Source organism: Neofelis nebulosa, chromosome 1 (genome assembly GCF_028018385.1).
Source record: "Neofelis nebulosa isolate mNeoNeb1 chromosome 1, mNeoNeb1.pri, whole genome shotgun sequence".
Taxonomy (NCBI): Eukaryota; Metazoa; Chordata; class Mammalia; order Carnivora; family Felidae; genus Neofelis; species Neofelis nebulosa.
The window spans coordinates 199248820-199265508 of NC_080782.1; the positions used below are offsets into that span (position 1 = coordinate 199248820).

Consider the following 16689-nt stretch of genomic DNA (forward strand, 5'->3'; position numbering starts at 1 on the left):
AAAGCATTAATTATTAATTATAAAATAAAAATCTTAATTTCCTTGAGGTATTTTTTATTGAATCATTTGATTATAGAGCATATATTATTATGACATTTAAATATTTAATGTGTGCCTTGGACTTTCATATATTTAAAAAATTTAAATTATCTAACTTTAAGAATAAGCTCCTGTTATTTTTCTTTCTTTATTCAAAAGACTTGAAAGGATTATTTACCCTGAATTTGTCTCTAATTCGATGCATCATTATCAGTATTGTTGAAAGGTAAAAATGGAACGGGAAATAGATAGGTGGAATTAACCATCTTGACCTGACTTTTTTACTTCCTTAGCTTGAGCTGTACAAGCTTCACTATCAAGAACTTTTAAAGAATGACTTTTAATACAGCAATTTTACAACTGGATAATTTTTAAAGCATTTAACTCAATAGTAATCGTCATGTAGCTTTAAGAAAATGATTCACTTACGATTCTGTGTCAGAGAAACCTGAGCATTTGCAATTAGGTTGGTGAGATAATTTTAAAATACTGTCGGAGTTTTTCTGAAGAAAAGCAATATAACAAAAGAAAGCTCATTCTTTCATCTTTGCCCTTTGAGTACTACCCTACTTGATGTCTGCCTCAGTAACTTCATTCAGTCACTTTGGTTCCCCTTCAGTACGTTTTCTTTAAACTTGACATATACCATTGGAGATTACCAGTTCAAGGTCATCAGTTTGCACAAAATTATAGAAACAACTCAAAACCATGAAACATGTTAGTGTAAGCCCAGTTTGTTTTTCAGACACAAAGGATTGTCTTCTGTCATGGGCATCTATTTACTGGTCTGCTAACATATTTTTAGGAGAGAACCATACTTCCCCAAGGGTCTCAGATGAAGAACAAGGCCAAGGCAAAGTATCCAATTCTTTAACACTCTTTAGAATCAAGAAAGATGCTCACGTGTTGTTCAAATATGGTTGTTGTTTTTTTAAGTTTATTTATTTATTCACTTATTTTGAGACAAGGGCTAGTGTCAGAGACAGAGGGAGAGAGAGAGAATCCCAAGCAGCACCACACTGTCAGCCCAGAGCCTGATGCAGAGCTGGAACTCACGAATTGTGAGATAATGACCTGAGCTGAAATCAAGAGTCGGACACTTAACTGACTGAGCCACCCAGGTGCCCCAATTCTGGTTGTTTACATCATTCTCAGGGAGTCTCCAGACAAGGGACTTTCAGCCCCTGGAAGTCATTTTTTTTTAAGTTTTTATTTTAGTTCCAGTTAGCTAACATAGTGCTATATTAGTTTCAGGTGTATAATATAGTGATTCAACACTTCTGTATATCACCCTGTGCTCACCATCCCCATCACCTATTTAACCCATGCCTCACTCAGCTCCCCGCTCTGGTAACCACCAGTTCTCTAATTAGGAATATGTGGAAGCCATGTTCTTTACTGAGGAGTCAAAGAAGGCTGTTTCTGGTGAAAAGTGAATCACCTGTCAATGAAGTCTCCTTTCTTAGCCTCATCCTTACTAGAAAGAAACAAAGCTTAGTGACTATTTTGGTTGTAACTGTTTTTGGTATCTCTTGTGAGGATAAATCAGGGTTAAAATTATAAGTCAAATTCTACAAAATTTAGTCTAATAATAACTTTATTTTGCCTTCTAGTAGTCAGAGGAATTGGGCCACGTTACTATATGTCTTCTGTAGGGTCTTTCTATGAATGTGGATTGAATAATAAATTAGTGCGTTATGATGAACTTCCCACCATAATTATAATTCTTGAGCACTCAGTATTCTTTTTGATCAATCTCCCTGTGAATGAACAGTAAGCGATAATAGATACATCTGTTTTCTAAATTAAGTCTCCTTTTGCAGATCCACAGGGAATAAGTCTATGTGTGTTGTGCATATGTTTCATACAAACTAGATCTTAACCCTCCAATGTGTGGCTCTTCTCTGGCAAAGAAGGACTCCTCAGGGCTACCTTAAGTTACTTCTGTGATAGAGTTAGAGAATGTTAAGTAAGAGATTTAAAGATAAGTAGAAGTCACTACACTTTCACCTAATGTGGTATTAATGTAATACTTTACTTTAAATGAGCAAACACCAGTAGATCACAGAGATCCTTCATTAATATATCTTTGTAAAGTAGGTACTCATTTATGAAAAAGGCAAAAATGTATTTTCCAAGAGTTTATAGTTTAGGTGGAGATCAATAAGACCTCGTGTTCTTTTGCTATACTTATGAAAAAGCATTTCAATGACTGGTATTTTGTTATATAGTCAATAATAGAACTAGAACCCAATTGTCACAATATTAGTTTTTCCTATCATTCACTGGTACCCACATTTTCAGCAAAGGCTAGAAAAATTCTAATAAATATTTTACAAAAATTATTAATTAGGACATAGGGCATTTTAATAACAATCAAAATAGCAAGATTTTGGCTGATTTTTGGCAAATGTTAATTGTGAAAATAAGTATTTAATTTGAAAATGTTAGCACATGAATTTATGTTTAATGAATATTTTTAAGAATATGAAAAAACTGTATTTGCAATAATGCTTTAATATACGTGTTCTTTTGCAATAAAGTTATTTTAATAATTGAGTTCTTTGCTGTAAAAAAGGTGGCTAAGTAATAATAATAGAAATAATTACAATTTTGGCTTATCTTTTTAAGTCTCTTTCCTATGACATCATTAGTAGCATCAAAAGCTGGTATTAAAAAGAAATTAGTATTTCATTTATAAGACTAAGACATATTTATGATAAAATATTTAATAGGAAGTTACAAATCAAAAATTCAACTCCCCCTATTTCCTAAATTTATTATGTATTTTACTATACACACACACACACACGTACACACAGTAGTCCTTGAAAATGTTGCATCAATTTAAGGTCAACCAGCTGATTTTGATGTCAATATCAAAATTACTCACTTTCCAAATCTGCTGTGAATATAATAAGGTTATCTTAGAAAACCTTAAGTAAAATTTCTGATGCTTACATGTTGTTCATATTGCTTTCCCATTAATTACCTGCTAGTATTATTAACATGTTACTATTTTTATGTTTCTAATTTACTTCTTGATCTCTAAAGGCTTTTTATACATCAAGGAAATTCACCCTTCACTACATTTATAAAAAGTTTTTGTTTTTAATGTTCTCAGTCTTTTGTTTCTTTATGTATTTTTGATGTAACTGTATTTTATATTTAGATGATTGGTGATCATATATATTCATATTTATTTTATAACTTCTGGGTCTTATGGCCTTCCCTCATGGAACTTCACTCTTAAGTCTACCTAGAAGTAAAAATCAATCACCTCCTTTTTTATCTTCCAAGATATTTAAGGTTTTAATAATGTGTAACCCAGGGCAATTTACTTAAAATCTCCTGTCTCTGTTTTTTTTTTTTTTTTTAATGTTTATTTTTTAAGAGAGAGAAAGTGAGAGACAGAGCGTGAGCAGGGGAGGGACAGAGAGAGAGGTTGACATAGAATCTGAAGTAGGCTCCAGGCTCTGAGCCATCACCACAGAGCCTGATGTGGGGCTCAGTCACACAGCACAAGATCCACGGAGCATGAGATCATGATCTGACCCGAAGTAGGTCGCTTAACTGAGCCACCCAGGTGCCCCTCCTTGTCTATGTTAATGTCTGTGAAGCCTTGAGAAGAGAACCATGTCGTGGGTTCTCTTGAACCCACACAGCTGTGCTTTAGTCATTGGTTCATCTCAAGTGCATTCCAGTATGAAGAGTAAGACAGGACTCCAAGTTTACTTATTTATTTTCCTCCAGAGAATAACTAGTTATCTTAAAACTAATTTTTAGTTAGTTTGTTTATGTATTTATTTATTTACTTTTAATAGAATTTATTGTCAATTAGCTAACATATAGTGTATATAGTGCACTCTTATCTTCAGGAGTAGATTCCTGTGATTTATCACTTACATACAACACCCAGTGCTCATCCCAACAAGTGCCCTCCTCAATGCCCATTATCCATTTTCCCTACCGCCCCCCCTACCCCCATCATGTTTTCCATTGGTTTAGACAGATACTTTTATTAAATTATAAATATCAAGTGTATTAAGGTTATGTCTGGCTTTCATTTCAGAGTTATGAATAGAGTTATTTCCTTTGTCATAAAGCATTTTTAAAAATTTCTATACTTATATAATGCTTTTTAAAACCTGGTAACCATTTTTCCCTTACTACTCCTTTGTTTTAGAAATTATCCAGCTTTAAAAATGTATTTTTGATATTTATATTTGAATTTCCAGAGAAATACAAGTATAATTTCATAAATATTTTGTAAAAATATCATCATATTAATTGTGATTATATAAGATAATAATTCACATTTCTGAAAACAAGCCATCTTGTTCAAAATTAGTGTGATTCTTTCCATTCATTTTAATTGACATATTTCCATAAAGTTTTAATTTTTCTTTGTCTAGAACTAGCCCCTATCTTGCTGATTTTTAGATAACTCACTTTTAGTGGTGCTAAAAGGTAAATTTAATTTTTCTAAAGAAATTACACTGATGTTTGCATTTTGCTTATATGATTAAACAACTTCCAGGAATCTTTTAAATTTTTCTAAGATTTTAATGGTAATAACATTTAACTATTAAGGTGCATTATTACATAAAACACAAATAACTAAAATTATGCTCCATACTTTTGTTTCTCCAAGCTATGAGTTAAGAACTTGGCATCTTTTGGCATTCCTGAATTTAGTGAAATTAATTTAAACTAAGTATAATGTTAGATTTTTTTAAGTAAAATTTTAGTTAGTTAACATCCAGTGCAATACTGGTTTTGGTAATAGAATTCAGTGATTCATCACTCACATACAACACCCAGTGCTCATCACAACAAGTGCCCTCCTAAATACCCTCCATGTTTTTGAAATTTATATATCTACCTCAAAATTCAGCATTAAGCTTAATGATATATTTACATTTATATCTCTATGCATAGCTATGTATCAGTCTATTACCCCTTACAAATGGTTATATTTATAGAAGGGAGAAATGTGGAATTTTGTTGGATGTTTATCCAGCACATATGAAATTATTATGTGTGAAATGTTTATAATGCCATCCTTATAAAACATAACAAATTACCTAAAATGTAGTGACTTGCCTGTCTTTGAAAAATATTTTCCCTGCAGTGATATCTTTTATATTAGTGTAAGAATATTATCCCAAACTATATTTTCAATAAGTATATAGACACCTGAAAGTCAATGAGAAGCTTATCCTATGAAAAATTCAAGAAATAAGTCATTCTTTATAATGCTATTTTATTTAAAGCCTGAAGTTTTATATTTTAAGTATCATAAAAAAATCTTTGCTTTTAAACTTTTCCAGTATGTTTCTCTCTATTTACTGCTTCCTTCAAGAGAATACATTCTAACATAATTTAACCTTTTCCTAATGATTTGATGTGCATGATTGTTCTATTTCAGTGAAAACACCATTTTTATTCTGGTTACTTCCTCACTGTCAGCTATTGCTGTTGTCAAAGGATCCAGATCACTCTCACTTGTTGGTTTGTAAAGTCTTGTGAGTAGGGTAATTGAGCTTATTAAAGTGCACTAAAATTATAGTAGAAAGGCTTTGTGAGAAGACCAGAGGCCCTTTCTTTTGAGTTGTATAAAAGAGCTTTAACTTCTTTATAGCTTTTTGTGATATTTTGTCAGTTCGGAAAACTATGATCATTTTATTCTGTGCTATGTTCAAGAGAAGTAAGGTCGCTAAATGATTGAGTTATAGATATTGGAATAAGTCCTGCTATCGGTAATGCCAAAATGGAATGCGTATATATTAATTGCTATTGTTACAACTTAATCATATGTGACTGTATAATAAGCAACTCTAAAGAGACCCAGAACCACACTTTGATAATATCTTGAACACTTATTCTAGGTTTGATATTTTGAGACAAGAGCCTGCTGTTTTTTTGTTTTTGTTTTTTTTTTTGTCATGAAGAAAATACTTTTGTATTTGCATTGTATAGATTACCTTCTAGTTATGTTGTTCAACTTGAAAAAAAATACCTGATAAATTTTTAAAATGCAAATTAAAACAAAGTACACATTATTGCTGTGTACCAAATTACCACAAACAGTGGTTTAAAACAACTGTCATCTTTTAGCTCACAGTTTTGTAAGTCAGAAGTTTAGGGTGGCATGGCTACATTCTCTGCTCTGGATGTCAAAAGCTGAAATCAAAGTGTTGGCTAGGGTTGTGGTCTCATCCAGAGCTGGAGGTCATCTCCCTGAAAGATTGCTTCCTTGCTGGCTGTCAAGTAAGGAACACTCCCAGCTCCTAGAGGCCACCCGTATCCCTTCTCATGTGGCCCCTTCCATTTTCATACCTGACCTGAGCAAGTCGAGTCCTGCTCATGCTTCATATCTTTCTGACTTCCCCATCCACAACTAGCCAGAGAAATCTCTCCATGTTCAAGGGTTTATGAGATCAGGGCCAGCCAAGTTATCTCCCCATATTAAGGTGAACTGTGACACACAGCATAACAATCCAATGAAGTGATTTCTTATCACAATCGAGGAAATAGGTCATTAAATCTCAAGAAGGAGCATTTATAAAATTCTGCCTGCCACATGCATTAAGTGCAATTAACTTGTTCTATAACCAGGATAAGGTAGTAAATATGTGTTTATCAGAGTGGGCTCTAGAGCCAGCTTAATATTGCTGTTCAACTAGTTATTATCTGAGAGACACTGAGCAAGTTACTAAAGCTTTCTCTGATTCAGCTTCTTTTTCTATAAATTTGGCCTAATAATAATACATGTGTCATAATATTTTAATAAAAATCAAATGTACTAATACATGTAGATCTCTTAGAGCATAAGAAGTACTCAATAAATACTGTATACTAATTTGATTAGTATATTGGGACTAATGTCATATGGTCTCAAAAATGCCTGACATTTTATTTCACATTATTCAATATACCAAGAATGAGATGTATCTTTGAATTATATAACTCCATTAAGTTAGGAAGTTTTACAAATTTCCTTAGATTCTATTGAGTTACACTACACATTTTATAAAATAATATTGTTATTATACAAAGTTATAGCTCACAGAATAATAGTAAAATTCCCTACAAGAAATAATGCAAACTTCAAACTGCTTTACCATAGTAATCTAGAGTTTAAAATACAAAACAATAGGGATCTAACCAGTCCTAATATTGGTCCTCCATAGCCAGATGTTCTCATTATACCTGTTTTAATGAACCTAAACATTAATTAGTTGCTTACGTTTAAGGTTTGGAGTCTCAGAGTAGGTGCTTTCCAGTTTATGAAAGTTGTCAGGACTCTATTGTGCCTGCAGTAACACATTCTAAAGTCATGCAGGCATTTGAGACAGTTAGTAACAGTTTCATGACCTCCAAAGTAACTATATGTTAAAATAAGTTTTCCTTTTTAACATTTCAAATTTATGACTTATGACCACAATAGTTACTTATATTCTATTTTTAATTTACATAATGACAAATGGTACCTTTACGTCACATTTAACAGGGTAACATTTCTCAGTGAGAATGGCTTTGCCTTTCCTTTGACTCAGGCGACCACTAAGGAAATACATATACTCTGATGAACAAAGAAAACCAACCAAACCCATAAACAAATTTGTAAATTAAAATAAATAGTAATAATAGAATTGTGATGTTTATCCAGATAGCTAATGTAGGGTATACTGGTGAGAGAATTTCTTTTTCTTTTTTTTTTTTTGTAATGTTTATTTATTTATTTTGAAAGAGAGAGCACAAGCGGGGAAGGGGCAGAGAGAGAGAATCCCAAGTAGGTTCAGTGTTGTCAGTGAAGAGCCCAGCATGGGACTAATTCCCACAAACCCCGTGATCATGACCAGAGCCAAAACCAAGAGTCAGACGCTCAACCGACTGAGCCACCCAGGCACTCTTGATGAGAGAATTTCTTAAAGAACATTATTATTAATAGCTTTCCTTAGAAAAAGAGGAAGCATATGTTTAACTTTGTGATCCTTAAAAACTAAATAAAATATTTATATTATATGCTGACTGAATGAGAAAATAATCAGATTGGCTACTATAAGTAAGTTCTACAAATCAAGAAATATTTCTTTGTTTTGTTCTACTAAACTTTCTATAACTATGCAAAGTCAAACAGCAGAGTGGAAATAGGTGTTGTCTTCTGGGGCAGGTAGAATATGGTTCCCCAAAGATATCTGTATCTGAATCCCCAGAATTCATGAATATGGTAGCTTACATAGAAAACTGTGGAAAAGTTTTAAGGTGGTGAAGAGAATTAAGTTTGCTAATTAGCTGACCATAAGCAGTCTATTCTACATTAAATAGGAATGTTCTGCATTAATTCAGATTATAAAGGGGTGGGCCTAAAGGAATCACAAAAATCAATGTCAGAGAAATGCAGTGCTTCTGGCTTTGAAAATGGAAGAAGGGGTCATAAGGAATATGGATGGCCTGTGAAAGATGGGAAAGGCAAGAAATTTACTTCTTCAAAGCCCCTGAAAGAAATGAAGCTCTGTCAACACCTTGATTTTAGCACAATAAGACCTATTTTGAACTTCTGACCTCCAGAGCTGTAAGGTGATAAATGTGTGGGTTTTTTTACGCCACTAAGTTTGACGTGATTTTTCATAGCAGCCATGGGAAATTAATACAGCTTCTAATTTGAAAAATGAAGACAGGATGTACTCAATTTCTGATGTAGCAATTTTAGGATAAAATACAGAGGTCACCTTTGAAGACTCAGTTCAAGGAAAAACACTGTAAAAGCAAAAAATCCTGCCATGTGTTGAGATTTAGGATACATCTAGCTTGTTTGGATGAGACTTTGAAACTGAAATCAATCTTCACTTTTCCCTTTGAATAACAACACCTTTGGTTGCTCAGAAGCCATTAATTTAATGCATTCCCAATTATTTTCTCTTAGAAGGATGACTAGACCTTAATTTCTCTGCAAAGGTTTTGACCAAGGTTTTGGACAGTATGGAAAGTACAGTTGTACAAATAATTCTTTGTCTACCTGTATCTGCAAAATATGAGTCTCATGAAATTGGGTTCATCGGGATTAGGTTACACTATTCCACCAATATTTGTCAAGAGTTAGTCATAAGAGAGAGGTATTTCCATATAACTTTAGTGAAGCATTCGTGAATGCCAATGCCATCAAGCTTTGAGAATTCAGATGACCTTGAAATTATTCAGTGGTTTAGTTCACCTTGGAATTTTGTTTTGTACGTGGATGAATAAATCATCAAATATAAAATATAATAAATATACTTAAGCATATCTTATGTTACCAATAAGTATAAGTGACTTTTCTGAACATTACAATTTATGTTTATTCTAAAAATAATAGTTCTAATCTTATAATGCCTCATATTTAGTTATATGGAAATTAGCTCATATTTTTATTAACTTAAAAAACATTAAATGCATCTAACCTAGTATCTATATTATTATTGCTTTGCTACCTTTGGATAACATTTGAGCATTTACTCAATTTTACTCATTTTATTTCAATTAGCAAAATTTCCCCTACCAAGTTGTTCATATTTGTTTAGCTCCTTGCTGGTTACTTTCTAAATAGCAAGTGAATACCCTGAGGAATACTTTCCCTAGTTTGCAAGCTTTTATTATGTTACAAGTAAAATAGATCTTTAGTGAGTATGTGAAAAGTACACAAGAATGTTGACTCCCTTTGTAGGGATATTTAATCATTGAAGATAAAGCACTGGTGAATGTGAATCTGAACACTAAGATCAAACACTGAAAAGCAAGAGTAGTGTTTTGTTAGCTATGTTTTATCATATAAACATTTGTGAACTTGTTCAAGGCAGACATTTTTAATGTGAAATGTGTAACCAAATCTATAAAAACATATCTCATCAGCAATTTAACTTATTTCTGCTTTCAATTTCTATATGGCAAGTTAGATTTATTCCATTTCTCAGATTTATGTATAAAAAACTTTTAGGAAAGATAAGCTATTTTATTTAGAGATTGTAACATGATTGATAAGGATAGAAAATCAGTTTAGTCTCTACATTCTATTAAGCTATTCCCCAGATACATTTTTTAAAAGAAGATCTTAAAAGGCATAGCTGACATTTGTTTACATAACCTCAAATTGACTTTTAAAATGTTCTGTTATTTTAAGGCATAAAACAAATTTAAAGAGAACATGGTAAATAATTTATTAAATTCACTTCACTTTCAGAAACTGTACAGAGATTATACAGAAATTATACTAGGATTATGTTACTTTTTTATGGCAAACAGTGACATAAAAAAGTTGTAAAATCTGACAGAACTGTGCCATGACGAACAATAATTCTATTGAACCAATAGTTTAGCCATGAGACCATTATAACATTCAAACAAGTTATAAATTTGTGTCTACTTTGATAATTAGTTTCTGCCAAGGAGAAGAAATAATGTAGTTAAAATACTACTCCCTTTAGTTTTCTGCCACATTGTCTTTAAGAAAAATAAGTGTGATGGGGCGCCTGGGTGGCGCAGTCGGTTAAGCGTCCGACTTCAGCCAGGTCACGATCTCGCGGTCCGTGAGTTCGAGCCCCGCGTCAGGCTCTGGGCTGATGGCTCGGAGCCTGGAGCCTGTTTCCGATTCTGTGTCTCCCTCTCTCTCTCTGACCCTCCCCCGTTCATGCTCTGTCTCTCTCTGTCCCAAAAATAAATTAAAAACGTTGAAAAAAAAATTAAAAAAAAAAAGAAAAATAAGTGTGACAAGAGTATTTTCACATCTGAATTTGTACACTGTCTTGGGCAGGTTGTGTGTTAGATTAGTAGTAAATGGTGATTGTTTGATTTTATGTTTCATCAGGAGCTACAACCATAGAGAAATATGACCTCAGAACAAATTTGTGGATCCAGGCAGGAATGATGAATGGCAGGAGACTGCAGTTTGGTGTGGCTGTTATTGATGACAAACTCTTTGTAATTGGAGGTCGAGATGGCTTAAAGACATTGAACACTGTTGAATGTTACAATCCCAAAACCAAGACTTGGACTGTCTTACCACCAATGTCAACACATAGACATGGTCTAGGTAAGATCTCTTACTTTATTGATATTATTTTTAGAAACATTTATTGATAGTTAAAATGCATGTTAAAAATATATTACTGTCATTAATTATCATTACCTTTAGATAAATTATGAGCTTATTTGGAGCATTCTTTCTAAGTTCTTGACATTTTCTTGTGTTGACTAATGTGCATTAAACTGTTGAGAAGGATGCCAAAGATACCAAAATGAGTAGACCTCAAGCAATCCTCAAAGTTTTCACAATCTGACATTCATACAACATGTAAAGTTCAATATGAAAAAATAAAAAGTAGAACTATCATGGAGAGGCCAGAGTAATGTTGCCCAGAGGAAAAAATAGTTAATGTGCATTGAGGAAAACTTAATTAAGGTGGCTCACTCCACCTCATAACTAGCCTACCCATACCTTTGCATGTAATTAATTCCACCTTGAAAAATCTGTGGGGAAAGAGCAATACAGTTTAGAGAAAGAATAACGTATCAATTGGCACCAGGGATCATTAACATAGGATTCAACCGATTTCTCCTGTGGAAGAACCTGGAGATGCAGAGAACTATATTGAGATTCAGATGATCTGGGTGTGAGTCTTGAATCTACCGTATTGACATGATTTGAGGACAGCACTTAAACTATAAGACTTCAATTTCAAGACTTGCCACCAATTCAAAGTTATTAAGTAGATAAAAATATAATTATAATGTTATGAAATCACTGTGTGAATTGTAAAGTCCTATACAAATATTTGAAAAGAGGAATGAAATAAAGGTGAACAGTTCCTGAATTTGTACTTGTACCATGGGGATTATAAAGAGAAGTACAAATGACTTTTTTTGAATAACTGAAATATGGCAAGTAGTCAATTAAGTGTCTTTCATGTATTTAGAATATACATATTAGAGAGCTATCCAGGTTTAATTACAAATTCATTGATTTAGACATTCATAAGCAAGCAAAATTATAGAACATTTCTAAAATACATATTAATGCTAGTTCAATTTTGATATCTCTGGCACTGCACTTCCCATTCCTGTTTACTCTGCCATCAATTTAAGCAAACATTAAATAAATAAATAAATTAATTAATTAATTAAAAAAATAGGTCTGGACTATTTGATCTTTTAGCTTACCTCCCTTTTTTCACATTAGGTATTAGTAAATTAAGGAATAGTAATAAATATATGAAAACTTTTTCAAGTTCTAAAATTTTTTGCTTTAAATAATAACTATATAATTTATTTAAATCACATGGAACCAAATTATAATATGAAAATATTAACAGCAAATTATTCTTCCCAGGTAACATTCATGAGTATTAAAGGTTTCTTACATGATTGTTTTTCAAATATAATGGAGGATTTGTGCTTTTATATCCATGTAAAAGCTATATGTGTTGTTTTAATTATCTAGCTATCTAATTACCTATGTTTCTGTTTGAGTGAAATGTAGAGAATAAGCACTCTGGTTTAGAATGTTTAGAATTTAATGTCTCCTTCTTCCTTTTTGTTTTCGACAATTCAGTAATTTTCTATTAAGGTGTTCAATTATGTAGGTTATTTGCATGCTAAGAGAACATACTTGAAAAAATTTCACCGAGAATACATCTTATGCTATATAATTTCAAGTGTTTAAAGTGTACAAGGTGATGGTGTGCCTCCAAATTCTGTCACACAGCGTCCTCTCCTCTAGGCGTCAGGACTGGACAAAATGGTAACCTGGGGTGTCGTCTTTCAGTTTTTCTTATTTGCTAAACGGTTCATTGTAAAGGTTCATGTGGAAGTAAGGCTGCACAGCAAATGACATGAGCTAATAAGTATTTCAGATATCTGAAATGTAGTGCAGCATTTCTCACAAGTTTTGGGGACCCAATACTAACTGTAGTAGTCCACTATTTTCATTCCTAGCCCTCCCTTGCTTTGTGTTTTTCATTCTGTTTCATTTCTATTATCAAGTGGCTCACCTCTCCTCCATATCTTATGCCATTGGTTTCCTCTGTTTTACTTCCTAGGGGCTATTGCTTCCTGTCAGTTTTTTTTAAAAAATTCTCTCCTACGATACTCCCCAAGATCCGTCCTTGTTGAGTTAGTAGATAGAGCATCATTTCTGGACACAATTCTCATCCCAGAGTGCCTCATAGATTGCTAGCAATGCCCAGTACATAGAAAGCTGTCTTCAACTTGGATGCCAATCCAAGCTCTAATCAGCTGAAGCCAGATTGATAGCAATGCAAGATACATGTGTGTTTCCTGATGAAGCTGAATGTTTCCTTTATGATCAATCACATTCCTTATTATCAGTTGAATCTCAGAAGTTCATCATTCTATGTCATACTCAAATGCAATAAGCCTCCTTGGCCCAAGATTTCTGTCCCTTCGATATACACATCAATCTTTGATTTACCTTTTCCCGGGGACTCCTATTACATTGATGTTGATATTTCTTATTTAATTCACCATATCTTTCTAGTTTAATTTTGTATGTTTTCTTTTATCCCTTCCTATTGGCTAATTTTAATATCTAGCCCTCCAAATTGTCCTTAATCTTCATGCATCATGATATTTCTCCCATATATTGATGTCTTGATCTTAATTAATTTTTTTCACAAACTCCTTATTCCTGCTTGGTAATTCACTATAATTGCTTTCTTCTTCCATGGTATTAATATTCCTCCCTGTCTCTGTGAGGCTATTTATTATACCTATTTCAAATTCCTATCTGCCTCTTTACTTCTTTTTTGTTTATTATATGTGATCATCTTCCTTCTCTTCCTCAAATTCCTCTTTCAGCTCTCCTCTTACTCTTCTCTTTTTCCTGTTAGTCATCCTTTTTCTCCTCCTCCTGTTGCTGTTCTTTTTCTCCCTCCGCTTCGGCTTCTGCTTCCCCTTCTTCCCCATATCTATTTTTTCTTCCTCCTTTTTTTTCTTCTCTTCTAATTTTATTTTAACAGTAGTTGTAACCATGGAAATGTGTAATTTTTAACTGTATTTTTAACTGTAATTTTTAAGTCATATGAATATATCAGACACTTTGGCTAATTGAATGGAAGTTAAGGCATATGCCATTCTTTGTGCCCTCTCAAAACATTCAGGACTGGATGGCGTGGAGCCCTGACCTTGCAAGCTGATTTTGTGCAACCTATCGGCTATTATTCCTGACATGTAACCCTCAGGGACACATCTGTTTACTTTCACTTGCAAATAAATGTCCTTATGCCTTTCTTCTTTATCTGTGATGCCCTAACTATAGGACTGGGAGCTTGGATAGGAAGGGAATGTTCTGAACCAGTAAGTCTATTTGCTTCTGCTGTTAACAGTTCTTCCTTTAAGCTGGGCTCTGACGACATTCTGATGTCATCCAGCCAATTATGACAGGCTCTTGATGGGTTCTGCTCTCTTGCTGCCAAGCAATGTAGAGGGTTCACTGGTTGTTCTTTTGACCACATCAAAAAAGCACAGATCAAATTTTCCTCCGAGATATTCCCCCATTGCAGTGCCATGGATTTTTGTCTCAGTAAGTTACAACTAACTTTTGTTTTTCTAATTATTTTTTACAGTGTCAATGTTTGTTTTTCAAAAACGCACCATGACCTTCCCTTTATGTAATCCCTGGTATTTGGTTTGAATGTAAATCAACAGCCTTCTGTGCTAGTTTTTTATTCGTTCAGAAATTAGAATGTCCCATTTTATTTGCCATATAATCAGTACTTATTCTGCGATATGCAGTGAAATTACAAAATTGACTGTGTAATCCCATGTTATGCATTCAAATGACTAGAAGTAACAGGCTAAAGTAAAACTTAAAAATATATAAAATATATAAAAATATAATATATATGTGTATATATATGTGTGTATATATATGTGTGTATATATATATATATATATATATAATATGTATAAAATTCAAGACATTTTTGACCTGTATGGCTTTTTTTTTCTCACTTGATTTGTATAGGAAAAACAAAACCTTGAATTCTTTTTTGAGAAAGTCACATGAGTTCCTTGGTTTCTAAAGATGATTATGTGGCCAAAAATGTTTCATAGCTATCAATAAATGAAGAAAACTCCTTCTGCTGCATAAAATAGCATAGAAAACTTATATGCATATTAAGTCTGTGATGTCAAGGGAGCAATGCATCTGCCTAGAGAATTAAACTAATTAAGACCACAGTTCTCTCAATATGCTAAGAGTTTTTATTTTGGCATTTATGTCTTTGAAGCACATAATCCACATATCATGACTTTTTTGCACCACATTTTATATTATATAAAACTGAATAAGACATTACTATAATATAGTGCTTGCAATTATGTCTTTTCAGGAGAAATTGATAAAGAGTAAGATAGCTGTGGATTATTGTGGATTTTCTACATGCTAGGAACCAATGTTGTATATTAAACATATGGTAGGAGTTGTTTTTATTTTTATTTTGTTTAGTTTTCAATTCAGGTAAAATCCACACACCGTAAATTCAAGTTTTAAAGTGTAGAATTGAGTGCTTTTGAGTATATTTACAGTTGTGCAGCCATCACCACTATTAAATTCTAAAATATTTTTATTATCTTTTAAAAAAAATATTTTTATATTTATTTTTTTTTTCAGAGAGAAAGAGACAGTGTGAGCAGGGGAGGGGAAGAGAGAGAGGGAGACAGAATCTGAAGCAGACTTCCTGCTCTCAGCACAGAGCCCAATGCAGGGCTTGAGCCCACGAACTGTGAGATAATGACCTGAGCCGAAGTGGGACGCTTAACTGACTGAGCCCCCCAGGCACCCCACAAAATATTTTTATTATCTGAAAAAGGAACTGTACTTGTGGTGCCTGGGGGGCTCAGTCAACTGAGCATCCAACTTCAGCTCAGGCCATGATCTTGCAGTTTTTGAGTTGGAGTCCCTTATCAGTCTCACTGTTGACAGTGTGGAGCCTGCTTTGGATCCTTTGTCCCCCTCTTTCTCTCTCTGCCCCACCCCTGCTCACACTCTCTCTTTCTCAAACATAAATAAATATTAAAAAAAGAAAAAAAATAAAGAAACTGTGTACCCAAAAGTACTTGCTCTTCCTTCTCCCTTCCTCCTAGCCCCTAACAATAATTAATCTACTTTCTGTCTATGGATTTGCCTATTCTGGACATTTCATATACGTAGAATCATATAATGTGTGGTCTTTTGTTTACGGCTTCTTTTACATAGCATAATGCTTTCAAGGTTCATTCCTGTTGTAGCATGTATCATTTCCTCCTTCCTTTTATGGTTGAATAATGTTCCATTGTTAGAATTTATCACATGATGTTTTTACATCATAAATAGAAAAACATTTGGGTTGTTTCCACTTTTGGACTATTATGAATAAAATAAAACTATGAACATTCATGTATGCCTTTTTTCTGTACTATGTTTTCAATTCTCTTATAGATATAGATAGATACAGATAGATATAGATATAGATGATATAGATATAGATAGATATAGGAGTGGAATTGTTGAGTCATATTGTAACTCTATATTTTATTTCTGGAGGAACTGCTGATTGGTTTTCAGAATGGTTGCACCATTTTCTATCCTCTCAGTAATGTATGAGGGTACAA

At 33.2% G+C, this 16689-nt stretch overlaps 1 protein-coding gene across 2 annotated transcripts in view; it reads left to right on the forward strand.

The window, feature by feature from the left end:
• Nucleotides 1-16689, forward strand: part of KLHL1 (kelch like family member 1) — a 369777-nt gene that overhangs the window by 268517 nt on the left and 84571 nt on the right. For both annotated transcript variants that reach the window (XM_058683193.1, XM_058683200.1), the window contains exon 7: nt 10886-11110. In XM_058683193.1, the coding sequence (XP_058539176.1) occupies nt 10886-11110 (225 nt within the window). The remainder of the gene's footprint in view (nt 1-10885; nt 11111-16689) is intronic.